The sequence below is a fragment of the Muscardinus avellanarius genome (genome assembly GCF_963383645.1).
Source record: "Muscardinus avellanarius genome assembly, chromosome: 6".
In the NCBI taxonomy this organism is placed as follows: Eukaryota; Metazoa; Chordata; class Mammalia; order Rodentia; family Gliridae; genus Muscardinus; species Muscardinus avellanarius.
The window spans coordinates 22,055,500-22,069,190 of record NC_137791.1 but is presented as its reverse complement, the minus strand read 5'-3'; the positions used below and the strand labels follow the sequence as shown (position 1 = coordinate 22,069,190).

Genomic DNA, 13,691 nt, shown 5'->3' with positions numbered 1-13,691 from the left:
AGCTTTATGCAGCACTGGGGACCAATCCTAGGCACTTGCAAGGACAGGCTTTCTCTGAGAGGCCTTAACTTGCGACTAGCCTCAAACCTGAGATCCTCCTGCCTCAGCCTCCTGAGTGTCTGGATTATAAATCTGTGCCTAACTTCCAAAAGAACTTTTTAAAAGCCTCGCGAGGTGATGCACGCTTGTAATCCCAGTACTCCGGAGGCTGAGGCAGGAGGATCACAGGTTCAAAGCCAGCCTCAGCAACTCAGTGAGGTTCTCAGAAACTTAGCAACACCCTGTTTCCAAATAAATAAAATAGGTCTGGGACTGTAGCCTGGATGGAAAATGCTCCTGGGTTCAACCCCCAGTACCACACGCATGAAAAAAACACAAGGATCTTAAGCTGGGCATGGCGGCGCATGCTTGTAAGCCTAGTGTTTGGGAAGCTGAGACCAGAGGAACACAAGTTCAAGGATGGCCTCAGCACTTTAGTGAGGCTCTCAGCAACCTAGTGAGACCCTGTTTCCAAGAAAGAAATAAAATTGGTGTAGGGCGTACAGCCTGGAGGTAGAATGCTGGGTTCAGTTCCCAGTATCACACAAAAAGAGCACCTTTTAAAAAGTATGACTTTTTGACCTTTTTTTTCTGATGGCATTGCCACTCTTGGACAGAGCTGGGCTCCCGAGGAATAGACAGGATTCAGGTGGCAGAGTCCCCACTGACATTGCCATAACGATTTTTGCATTTCATTAGAGCATTCTTCTTTGAAAACAAAATTGTTAGAGCTGTCAGCATGTATAATGTTAAAATGCTTTATCTCTGTCCCTGGGACTGAGAGATTTGACTTATGTTTTAACAACTCCCAAGTGGTAAATTGGGAGGATATTGTTTATCTGGCAACTTGTTTCCTCTTAATATACAGATTAAAGCCGGGCGCGGTGGCGCACGCTTGTAATCCCCGCACTTGGGAGGCGGAGACAGGAGGATCGCAGGTTCAAAGCCAGCCCCGCTGGTTTAAGAAACCCTGTTTCCAAAAATAAAAATAGGTCTGGGAGTGGGAGTGTAGCCCGGAAGGAGAAGGGCTTCCAGGAACCCCAGTACCACCAAAAAAAAAAAAAAAACCACATATATATATATATAATATATACAGATTATCTTATTTCATAATTTTTTGTGGCAACATATAAACAAAATTTGCCCTTTAGACATTTTAGTGCACAGTTTTGTAACATTAAATATATTCAGTGCTGTGCAGCCATCACCAACGTCCATTTACTAGCTTGCTCCCCACCCCACCCCGTCGTTCAGGAGCGTCAGTGCCCTGCCCCAGCTCGCCCCACTCACTCTCTGCATTCGCAGCTCCCAAGCACCCCCTGCACCGCACCGTGCGCTATCCACCTCCTCCCTTTGGCCGTGTTTTCAGGGAGTCACGTTCTGCTGTGTCAGGATCTCATTCCTTTCTAAGGTTAATGCTGTATGGATGTCTCGTGTTTTGTTTATCCATTCAGGAGAGACAAAGGTAACTCCACCTTGTGGCTCTTGTGAATAATCAGCATCAAAAACATGGCCATACAATTACCCTGCAAGACTCAGTTTTGGGTGCGGTGCGCGCCCAAGAGTGGAACTGCTGGGTCATATGGAAATCTGCTTAACCTTTGAGGAATTCCCGGGCTCTTTTCCACAGTGGCCGCACCTTTGCATCCCACCGTGATGCTTGGGTTATGGCTTCTCATTCTCACCAGCAAGCCTTATGGTCTGTTTTTGTTTTTGTTGTGTGGTACTGGGGATGGAATCCAGGGGCATTCTACCTCTGCGCTGCAACCTCAGCCCTATTTTTTATTCTTTATTTTGAAACAGGGTCTCACAGTGTTGCAAAGGACCTAAGTAGCTGAGGCTGGCCGAGAACTGCCATCCTTCTGTCTCCACTTCCTGAATGCTGGGATTACAGTGTGCGTCACCACGCCCGGCCTTTTTCTTTTTTGATAATGGCTATCCCAATGGGGATGAAGTGGTCTCTGTGGTTTCTATTTCTCCAATGGCAAGGGGTGTTGGGTTTTTGTATATATTGCTAGGCAAGGTCTAGCTTAATTGTTTTGCATATGGAGATCAGTTTCCCAGGACCATTTTTTCTTCTTTACCAAAATCATCTTGGCTATTTGGGGGTCCCTTGAATTCCACTTAAATTTTAGGATGGGTTGTTTTCTAGTTCTAAAAACAAAACCCTTGCTGGGCGTGGTGACACACGCTTGTAATCCCCGCGCTTGGGAGGCAGAGACAGGAGGATCGCGCAGGTTCGAAGCCAGCCGCGCGCGCTGGCTTAGGAGACCGTTTCCAAATAAAAAAGATGTAAAAATTGGCCTGGGAGTGTAGCCCGGAGGTAGAAGGGCTTCCAGGAACCCCAGTACCACAAAAAATAAAATAAAATAAACCCTTTTGCTAGGGATTTTGCTAGTGACTGCAGAGAGCTCTAGGTGGTATTGACATCATAATGGTACTACCTTCCAGTCCACTGGATGGACTCAACATGGATTTGCTTCCATTTATTAATGTCTTTTATTTATTTCAGCAACATTTAAGCTCTCAGAGTATAAGTCTTCTGTCTCCTCAGTATTTTTTATGCTATTATAAATGGAACTGTTCTTAATTTTTCTCTCATCAGTGGTTCATTGTTAGCATATAAAAATGCAGCCTTTGTGTGTTATGGACCTGCAAATTTCTAACAGCTATTTTTATGAAATCTCGTTTATGATTTCGTATATATAAGACCATGTCATTTGTGACAGAATTTTACTAATTTTACTTCTTTCCAATTGAGTTGTCTCTGCCCCCCCTCATTGTTCTGTGTAGGACTGCCAGTACTCTCCTGAGTACAAGTGGTGAAAGCAGACACCCGTGTCTTGTCCCTAATTGTAAGGGGAAAACTCTTAACATTGAGTACAATGTTAGCTGTGGGATTGTCATAAATGTTCATGTTTTTTTTTTTTATAATGCAAAGTAGCTGAATTTTGTCAGCTGCCTCTCCTGTACCCATCGAGGTGATCATTTTGTTGATGGTGATGGTCATTCTGTTACTGTGGTTCGTCTTACTCCAGTTCTGACCTGACAGAGCTGATCTGTCACTCGCCATGAGCCACTTCCCCCGCCTGCAACTACCTGGCGGGTGTTTTCTTTCGATTCTGAGGCCGGCATGAAAGGCAGTTCTCAGCCGCCCAGCACCTTAGGGCGTCCGCTCAGGCCTGGCGGCTCCTGTGTGCCTGGCCCATGCACGCCCCTGTCCAGGGCTCATGAGGGCCAGAGGCTGCCCGGGTGGACCCAGGTCCGAGGGGCTTCTCTACTTATCCTGAGGACAGCAGGTCTTTCCTTAGTAGCTAAGCCCGAGGAAACCGGTGTGTGAACCCGCCTCCTTCTGTGCTTCTCCCAGGTGCATCATTTCTGGCATGGCGTCAGGGAGCATCGTGCTGTTTTACAACGACTTCAACCGGTGGCATCACGAGTACCAAACCCGCTACTGACAGCACCAGCTGCGCCTCGGCCCGCCGCCGCCCGGGCTGAGAGCCGGCGTCCTGCCCTGAGAAGCAGCCATCACGTCTGAATGTAACTTCAATTTGCTTGAACAAGCAAAATATTTTTTAAAGCTAATTGCTATTTTTGTAGACTTTGCTTGACTTTTTTGGGGGGAAAACAGCAAAGCAGAAATCTGGCTGCTGGGTTCTGTAGTTTTAAAAAAAATCTATATTTTTAGTCATAACAAGAAGTCTATTTTCACCAATTATGGAGCTACACAGTGGAGCACATAAGCCGCTCACCCTAGTGAACAGACATTTCCCTTTTATCTGCAATCTTGAAAAATACATGATTTTAACTGTAGGGAAGTGGGTTATAATAGTGGAATGGGATTTTACGGCCTACTCTGGGTCCTCTATTTTCCAAACAATTGTGCTTCTTCAGTGCTGAAATTTCTTGGGATTTAAATAGCAATGTTTAAATTATGGTAAGTGTAATTTAAAAGAGCTCAATGAATTATTTCTATGATATTATTCTTCAAGCATGTTTTAGACCTAGAAATAATGTTTGGGGGGGCTATTTTATTTTACTGTGTGGTAAACCTAAGGGATCTCAGAGCAAGTGTGAAATAGTTCCTGCTTTAGCCTGACCCGTTGTCCTCATAGCACAGACTGTAATGATGGAAACACTCGTGGGCTCACGGCCTTTTTCTGTGAAGGGAAATGCAAGTACCAAAGCTCCCCCAGTGCCTCCCCCCCGGGAGGCAGAGCTGGTGGCCCCTCCCCGCCCGGTGCGAGAGCAGAGGCCCCGGTGCTGCACCAGGCAACTCCGTCTTACCTTCTATGTGTTATCCAACTCTCTCTACCTTCCTTTTGATTAGCAATTTGTACTAAGAAATACTGTTATTTTGGTGTTGTATAATTCTACTTTTCTAGTAGATCGCTGTATGGAATTCTGTGAAAAACATTTGAGAAAAGGTCTGTATTACATAAATAAATTCTTTGTATGTTGTGAACTTGGAGTTGAAATGGGCATTGTTTCCCACATAGCTTGCCGAAAGCCGTCCCTGCCACAGACACACATTTTTCAGATATTCTTTAAAAGCAGAGATTTGGAATGAGCAATTCTGTTTGACAAAATAACTGAGAAAAATAGGATTGGTAATTGAATTGTTGGAACTAATTTTTTTGTATAGGAGATCGAACCCAGGGACATTGTACCTCCAAGCTCTACCCCCACCACCCCATTTTTTTAAATTTTGAAACAGGGTCTTGCTAGATCAAATGAGAGTCTCACTACTTGAAGCTGTCCTCGAACCTGCAAGCCTCCTGTCTGAGCCTCCCAAGTACTGGGATTACAAGACTTCTTAGTAATAGGATCTGTTTAGCACAATATCTCCTAAGGTTTCTTCTTAGGGTTTGCTTACTTTAGCCAATTTTAAAAATATATTACCTAAATAAATAACTGATTAGGAGAAGAATGTCCCAGCCATCCTAATAGAGGTGGCTGGGGTGAAGCCGAGTGGACCCAGCAGAGGCGGGACCATGGTTGCACATTCAGAAAGTGGCCGATGGGCCCCACGTCGCTCCCCTCGTGGTAATTTAAGCCTGGTTCTCCAATCGCTGCCTCAAGAGATTAAGGGGTTCCTTCCCTTACGTATTATCACTGAAATAGGACTAAGCAAGTCTTTCCAATTCTGCCATTTAAGAAATACTCTTAGATCTCGGGAAGGATACGCTAGGGCTTGAAGATAGAGAGCATCCACTAAGCGTGGTGGAGTACATCTGCCATCATAGTACCTGAAAGGCCGAGACAGGAGGATTGCAGTTCAAGGCCAGCCTCAGCAACTTCATGAGATTCTGTTTCAAAATAAAAATAGGGCTGGGAGTGTACCTCGCAGGGAGATTGCTCCTGGGTTCAACCCCCAGTACCACTTCCTAAAAAAAAAGAAACAGAACATGAAAATCAAATGCATTTATATAAACTTGCGACAGTGCAATCTTTCATGAGCATCGAATTCCCAAAGTACAAATTGCCATAAACAGAAATGCTTTTGTAAATGAAAAAGACCTATCTTGCCTATTGAAGAAACATCACACTTCAGTTCTACTTGGCAGGCAGATTCGCAGCACCCCGCTTGGAACCAGGAGATGCTGTAAGGCCCTGGGAGCCCGCGGCCTTCCCGCCGGGCGGTCAGCACGGAGCCGAGCGGAGGCCGGCCTGCGCGGAGGTCCGCGGCGCCCCCAGCGCTGCCGGGAGCAGTGGCCACGCCAGGCGAGTTTGCAGGATGTGGCCAGGGAGCCCCGGCCTGCACCGCTCTGCACCTCTGTAGCGAGTATAGCAGCTAAAACGCCGTGCGACAGAGCCTCGGGACAGGAGGGCAGGCGGCGGTCTTCACTAGTGTCCGTGACACTTTTTCTGACAGGGGTGGGTATCAGGGATCGAACCCAGGGGTGTTCACGCTGCAAAGCCTCACCTGAAATGGCATTAGAAGAGCATGTTCACGAACACAGAAATCTGTGCAAACCACGCACGGGAGCAAACAGGTGTGTGCCTCTGGATCAGCTGTTTTTTACACTTGACCAGGAGAGCGGCGGCCTAACACCGCTCCTCTGTGTAGCATAAAATCTAATCCTATCAGCATCACAGGTTATGACTGTGGGGAGGCAAGGGGGCTGGGAAGTTTCAAAACATCTGATTTGTAAGAAGGATGGGAAAGATCTTATTATGTTATAGCAGATAAATAGCAAAACAAACTTTTTAAAGTTCTCTTCCATTTCCACTCAGAAGGTTGGGTAAAACATCCTTTGGGTTTGTTTGTGTTTTTTTTTTTAAGAGAGATTTGAAGCCAGGCGTGGTGGCGCATCCTGTAATCCCAGTACTTGGGAAGCTAAGATAGGATCGCAGGTTTGAGAACAGCTTCAGCAGCGTAGACTTGCAGCAATCTAGTGAGACCATTTTGAAACAAAATAAATAAATAAATAAATAAAAGGGCTCAAGGTGCACCTCAGATGTAGAATGCCCCTGGGTTCAATCTCTAGTACCACACACACAAAAAAATGAAAACGATAGAGTTGAGAAGTTGAGTCTATGATGCATTTTTGGGGTCCTCAGTAATCATATAACCATTATTTAAAAACCTAAGGCTACTGGTCCCCTCCCTCCTTTTCAGACCAGATGCTGCCAAGGCTGTCCCTGGGCTCCAGCGATCCCGTCTCTGCCCCCCTTGTGGTCAGGTGCGCAGCAGCGTGCCAGCTTGCCACTGACCATGCTCCGGGGCTGCTCCTGGGCCTGGATGTTATCAACCAGAAATGCAGATTGCTCAGACCCCACACACCACATTCTCTCTCTAGGGAGCAGAGGGTGGTTTGGCCCGAGTGCGGGCGACCTCAGAGACAACTAGGGAAGACGATGAACTACAAGTGCTCCCGTGAGTTCCAAGACCTCAGCGGCCAGATGCCAGAAACAGGAAGTGATTGATTCACTGCAACGTCAGGAATACTTTTCCTCTCCAAGGCCAAGTTTGTGGGGGCATCAGGCGGGATGAGCCTGGCGCGCTGCAGCTTTGGCTTTGGCTACGTGGAAAGACTGATCCCAGGCCCAGCTTCAACCTCAGCATGGACGGTGTCCCCTCGAGAGCCGCTGGACGTGTCCTGAGGTCCTGCTTACGGGAGGGCTGAGGCCCGGCTCCAGCCACCATGGCAGGGGCCTGATGGACAGACAAATAGCTCAGACCCCAATAGACCCCCCCAAAACATGCACACAACCATGTGAGCCAGCAAGACCACCCCAGCTAAGACCCCTGGGTAAGAGGAAGCCAAGTCACAGACACCCTCCCTTCCATCCCAGTGGCCCGGGACTAACGTTTCAGCAGCATTGCTTTGGACAGCTCCTCAGCCTCCCGGCAATTCTCCACACTGCCTCCGCCTCAGCACACGCAGGGCCTCGGCACTTCTGACTGTGAAGGGGCCCTCGGCCCGGCACCTGCCCTGGAACCAGGCGCCCCAAGTCCCCGCTCCCCACCGCGCTGAGACTCACCGTGGTTATAAGTCGGGGCCTCAGTGTCCATCCCCGGGGCTGGGTGAGGCTCCAACGCCGAGGGTTTCAGAGTCCATAAACTAACATGCGTGCCTAATTCCAAGTCTATCGCTGGAGGGCTTTTTTTCTCTTTTTGGTACTAGAGGTTGAACCCAGGAGGTTGTCTTGTTTTGTTTGTGTTTGACCTCTGGGCTATATCCTCAACCCTCAGCCTTTAGTTTTTTTGAAACTGTCTCTAAGTTGCTGAGATCCTTACTAGGTTGCAAGGGCTAGCCTCAAACCTGTGATCCTCTTGCCTCAGCCCCCAAGTACTGGGATGTCCAGCACTATATTAGAGTCTGTCTCCAACTTAGCACTCAAAGCTGACCTCTGCCTGCGGCCTTGGGCTGGCCAGCCAGGGAAATGAAAACGGGTCTGAATCCCCCCCCCCAGAACAGCTTTTTCTTTGGGTACCGAGGACCGAGCCCAGGAAGCTCAACCACTGACTGGCACCTGTGAGACAGGGTCTCCCTAAGTTGCTCAGCCCTTGAACTCGGATCCTCCTGCCTCAGCCTCCCGAGTAGCTGGAATTCATGGGTATGAGTCACTGCACCTAGCTTAGGACATTTCTTTGTGCAGAGAGAGATATCAAGCATCATGCCTCACGTTTTTTTTAGTTTTTCCCCCTGGTCCCTGGCTGCCAGGGCTCCTCCCTCTTTTGGTGATCGTTGCTGTATCTGCACCCCAGGTTCCAAGGTTGCAGAGCTGCACACCCCGGTGGCTCTGCCAACCGGCCTCCGTGGCTCGGCAGACACCACCCGGGATCTGCACAGGGTCGAACCACACAGTCCGAGAAAAATATTTCAGCACCTTTGTTGGGTCAGTGAATCAGCGATCTGTGCAATTTTTGGCTCCCAGATCTTTCCAAGGAAGCCACGTCATAGTCAATAACCAATAATGGAAATAGCGCTTTGCACCTTGGTTAAATAAACTACAAGCCGGGTTTGGTGGCGCACGCTTGTAATCCCAGCATTTGGGAGGCTGAGACGGGAGAGTCGCAGTTCGTGGCCAGCCTCAGCTACTTAGGCCCTGTGCAACTCAGTGAGACCCTGTTTCAAAACAAAGAATAAAAAATAGGGCAGGGGGGGTGTGGCTTGGAGGTAGAATGCCCCTGGGTTCCATCCCCAGACCTGCATGCATAAATAAATAAATAAATAATAAATGAACAAATAATAAATGAACAAACTACAAAAACGAACTTTACCTGTTCCTTTAAATTTTAACACAGTACTAGCTCTTCTAATGTTAACATGTGGTTGGCATTCTGTTTCCATGGGGCAATGAACTGCTTTCTAGAACTTTCCCCAAGACAAAATGAATCGGTATCTTCTTCCTTTCAGTTCTGTCGCTCTGTCCTGCATAGCCCCGTGTCCTAGTATGTGTCACATTTTAGACATGGCGGTACCTGGGGGTAGTTTTGCCAAATGTGTTCAATACGCAGAGTCTAGACATTTCTGTCACAACAACCGTTTTGAACAGAGGTTGAAAAGAGGAAAAAGAAGCAGGGTGTGGTGGTGCACGCTTGTAATGCCCGCGCTTGGGAGGCTGAGACAGGAGGATCGCACAGGTTCGAAGCCAGCCTCAGCTACTTAGTGAGGCTCTCAGCAACTTAGTGAGACCCTGTTTCCAAATAAAACAGAAAATAGGTCTGGGAGCATAGCCCAGAGGTAGAAAGCCCCTGGGATCCACCCCCAGTACCACCAAAAGAAAAAAGAGGAAAAAAATGGAGAGAGGGGTCCCTTGCCCAGCTGCGCAGGCGAGCAGGCACGGCTGGTGTCGGGCAGGCCACGCTGCCTGCCCCTGCCACGGTGGGTTTCTGCAGACAAGGCCCCGGCTCAGCGAGGACAGGCGTGGAGCAGCCATGTCCGCCTCTCTGTACTGGGCCCAAAGATGGGCACACGGGACCTCACAGACAGCACCAAGACTTTCAAGGCTCTGAGACCAGCAGACGTGTGGCTGAGGGGGAGAGCCGGAGACAGAAGGCCTCCCGGGCCCCCCTTTCCTGCGAAGCCTGGCTTTCCCGCCTTCTGTGACCCAGTGGCTCCTCTGGACTCTGGGGCTTTTGCAGCCTGAGTCCCCACACCTGCATCACAGAGCAGCCGACCCCTCCGCAGCTCCCTCTGTGCCTCCTCGCCCCACAGGGACCCTGCTGGCCACGGCTCGGCCACGCGGGGTGCTCTGACCACACACCCCACACAAGACCACCACGCAGAAACCTCTGCCGCCTCGTGGCTTTTTCTGAAGAGGTTAGAGTTTATTGCAGGTTGGGGACACTGGTCAGAAGGCAAAATCTAACAATGAGAATAAACTACAGGGCGCCCCAGCTTGGAAGGTAAGCAGGTAAATCAGACACCGAGTATGTACAATTATTAAAAAGAGCAGGTGGTGGAAAAATGGAAAAACTGCCAGCAGCCTTCCAGAGGGTGAGTCGGGGCGTCAGCCCCTCGCAGGGACTCTGGACACAGGTCGCCTGCTCTCCAGGAGGGGGCACCAAGCCTTCCGTTCAAATCCAGAGGGCAACGTCATTAGCATTTCCTAACACACACGGGAGAGTTGGGGAGGGAGCGACCTTCCGAGGTCTGTGTACAAATAAATAACCCGTGGTCCCAGGGAGCCAGCGCCCCAGGCCACGGCCGGCGCTTCCATGGGCATCTGGGGTCGGCGGCCAAGCACCAGGCTGTCCACTCGGGGCTTGTTTCTTTCGCCAGGCAGCCAGTCCCCGAGCGCCCTTGGCAGAGGACAGTGTCCCTCACCTCTCGCAGGACGAGGATGGAGGGACAGATGCAGTCTGCATCCCTAGTAAGACCCAGGGGCGCTCTGCCTGCGCCCAGGAGAGGCGGTCCTGGCTCCTCAGTAAAAGCTGCCGGTCTCCCTCTGGGGAGGCAGCGCCGTGTCCACTGGACTGAAGCACAGGCGGCCGAGTACTCGAGTGTCTGTCTCCATGGCTGGCAGCGACGCTCAGGAAGGAGGCTGAGGCCGGAGCGCCGGGCCAGGCGGGCAGTGGCTCCAGAAGCCGGGCTCCGTGCCCAGAAGGCCCAAGATGGCACCTGCGAGCCACACGGGCGCAGTCAGGAGTGGCTGCCCAGGGCATCGTGGGCAGAGCGGCCTCGGCCTCCCCAGGGCGCCTTCAGCCTCGGCCTCAGTCTCGGTGGCGGCGCCAGGTCCCCGCCCGCTCGCAGGGGGCCGCGGGGGACTCCGGAGGGGCTGGGGGCTCCTGGGCCGAGGGAGGAGCGGCCGAGGGCTCCTCCACAGCTTTGCTGGCCGCACAGTGCTTCCCGCAGAAAATCTGTTCCTCCTTATCTAGAGCCGTATTCTGAGGAGAGACCAGCAGAGACGTGACGTTAGCCCAGAGGGCTCGCGGCCACCGTGACACGGCAGAGCATGCACGGGATTCAGAAGGAGAAGAGGAGAAATAACGTCAGGCCTCCACCAGAGCCTTCGTGAAAGCGCCGTCGTGGGTGCTGCCCTCTGCCGCTGATCCCCCATTCCCCGGGCTCCTGGCTGGGACGATGAGCTGCCTGCCTGCCCCAGACGCTCTGTCTGATGGTTCACTTGTCTAAAGAAACTTTCCAGGAATGAAGGAGGTACCCGGGTGCCATGTCTATAATCAATGCCCTTAAAGCAAGTGGCCGTATCATCTTTAAAAGGCCGGGAACCCAGGGCTGGGACGGGGCTCGGGCAGAGCGCTTGTCCCTGGATTCCATCCCAGCACCACAAGGAGAGCTGAAAGGCCCAGGACCCGATGGAGCCATCTCGGCTTCTTCCCAGGGCCTCCCTCTGCTGTCTCTCCTGCGAGGGGCGCCTCTTCCTCCTGCCACTACCCCAGCATTTCAGACTTGCTCAGCTCCTCACAGCAGGGAAGCAGCCACACACAGGAGGACACCCTCGCTTTCTGGCCTCTGCAGGAAGTCAGTTGGGCTCGCCTTGTCCTCCGCGCGGATCTACGTGTGTTTCCTCTTTGCTGTCTTGTGACACAGCCATCAAACTGCCATCTTGGTTTCCCAAATTGGGCTAGCTGGGCTAGATGGGGCACCGGAGACAGGGAGGTGCTGTATAACCTAACTACCCTGAGCAGGCAGAATGAACTACAGATTCCTTCAACACTTTAACAACAATTAAAAAAAAAAAAAAAGCCTTTAGCTAGGCTTCCCGTGGACCAGGCCGCCTCAGGCGCACTCTGGCAGCAGGGCAAGGGCAGCCCCCTGGCCTGGATGGAGGCGAGTGTGGGCAGCCTGGTCAGAACTCATCCCACTAGCTGCGGTCAGAGGACAGACACCTACCACCACCCAAAACAGAGGCGGCAAACACTAATTTTCCCACCGCCAAATTTCTCCCGGGTAGAAGAAAATAAGCCCCAGTTATTTCTCCTTTTCTCTTGCTGTCGGAGGAGCGAGGCAGAGGGAGCGTCCAGCGCTAGTACATACCGGTGCCTTGGCCCTAGGCGGGGGAGCAATGCAGGCGGCGGGGCAGCGAGGGAGAGAAGCGGGGACAGAAACCAGACTTACTTTCAACAGAAGCAACACAGTCGAAAGAGTTTGCCTATCTTCAATTAAGGAAATGACCCCAAACTATTCCCCAGTAGAAGCCACTGGAGCAGAGACAGCACTCCCCGGGGCCTGGGCTTATCTGTCCCCTCTGCAAGGGGCAGCAACATGGTCCTTGGCATTCCCTTCACCACAAGGGGGCCACCACTACTGTCAGAGGCTGGGAAGAGCCCAGGTGACAGAGAAAGCAGCCATCCCACAAAAGCACCGTCCCTCCTCCTGCGTGCCAGGAACCAGGGACGGAGTCCGATAATCCAAACACAGGGGCCTCTCTGAAACCAAAGCCCTATCCAGTCCAATTACCTTCTCTCGTCCCAAATGCTAGTGGAATCACACTGTTCTGTTGATAAAAACTCAGCTTTGGAGATGTGGCTAGAGAAACTGAAGGAAGGCCTTAACAAAGACACCTATCTCAGGGGCCATTCCCAAGGGTGCGTGCTCCCAGAGTCAACCCACCTGGGAGAAGGGTCAAGAGCGCTTCCCAAGGGTGCGCCTGGCTGGGCAGGGGGCACAGGGAGCTAGAGCAGGCCAGAGAGGGCCTGGGGCGGCTCTGAGGAGCAGCGTGAGTACCAGCATTCCCCTCAGGGTCTCCCACAGTCTCAACAGGGTACTGAACGCAACTCTGGGGAGCCTCTCACACTGTCAATTCAAACTGTCAGACAAAAATGCAGACAGCCCCATCAGCTCCACTCTCTTTCTCCTTTATTGACCAATTCCTCTCCTGTCACTTCTCACTGGAGCCTCAGGCCCTGACTTTGGCGGAGGCAGAACGCTGGGGTGTCGGAACTGAAAGGTCCTGACTGTAAGTTGCACAACAGTTGACCAACAAGTCAACCACAAAACACACTCTAAAACTTCCACTATCATTTGCAAATGCAAGAAACTTATACACTGCAGGAATGAGGACGTACATGTACCAGGGAGAGGCATCCTGTGGTTATTTTTAGTAATAAAAACATGTTTAAAACTGTTCCCAAAGATGGGACACGCAGACACGTGGTAATGGTGACGAGGGCCCAGAAGCATCACCCATGTCGCCCACAACCAAGCCCGGGGCCAGGTCCCTGCGGGAGAGGGCCAGCAGGGGACGCGCTCCTCCACCTCAGTGGCTTTTGGGCTACAGAGAATGGGTACTGCCAGAGAGAGACCTGCTTTATGGGTTTCTCCGCAGGTCCCGGATGTGACAACGCCATCTGGCAGTTACCGCCAGGAGCTGGCGACCTGCGGAGGGAACACGGGTCAGACAGGACCAGCCGGCATCACAGAAAGGACAGACTATGCACAGAGCACGGGATGCCCACAAAGCATCGTAAAGGCTGCGTGTTCACGCAGCACCAGAGAAGGCTCAGGGGCTGACATATGACTGCTGAGCTCCATCAGCAAATGGATAACACCACTTGTAGACCACAAGATACAGGTTCTGCCTGAGGGACAGCAGCATTCTCCAGAACTGAGCCTATACCGGCTGGGATGTAACAACCAATATCCTAGAACCTCGGCCAAGAGTCATCTCAAAAAGGCTGGGCATGGGCCTGTGGCCATTGATCCCATCTGGGCCCCCGAGTTCTTTGCAATAGACTC

General features: G+C 51.4%; 2 protein-coding genes across 4 annotated transcripts in view; one reads left to right on the top strand and one right to left on the bottom strand.

Annotated features, from left to right (window-relative positions):
- The window catches only part of LRBA (LPS responsive beige-like anchor protein), a gene marked incomplete at both ends in the record, with an annotated part of 652,640 nt that extends 649,143 nt beyond the window's left edge, over positions 1 to 3,497 (top strand). For all 3 annotated transcript variants that reach the window (XM_080697476.1, XM_080697475.1, XM_080697477.1), the window contains one exon: positions 3,407 to 3,497. In XM_080697476.1, coding sequence (XP_080553602.1) covers positions 3,407 to 3,497 — 91 coding nt within the window. The remainder of the gene's footprint in view (positions 1 to 3,406) is intronic.
- Positions 3,498 to 10,705: 7,208 nt separating this feature from the next.
- The window catches only part of DCLK2 (doublecortin like kinase 2), a gene marked incomplete at both ends in the record, with an annotated part of 153,542 nt that continues 150,556 nt past the window's right edge, over positions 10,706 to 13,691 (bottom strand). Inside the window, one exon of the mRNA XM_080697721.1 lies at positions 10,706 to 10,879. Coding sequence (XP_080553847.1) covers positions 10,706 to 10,879 — 174 coding nt within the window. The remainder of the gene's footprint in view (positions 10,880 to 13,691) is intronic.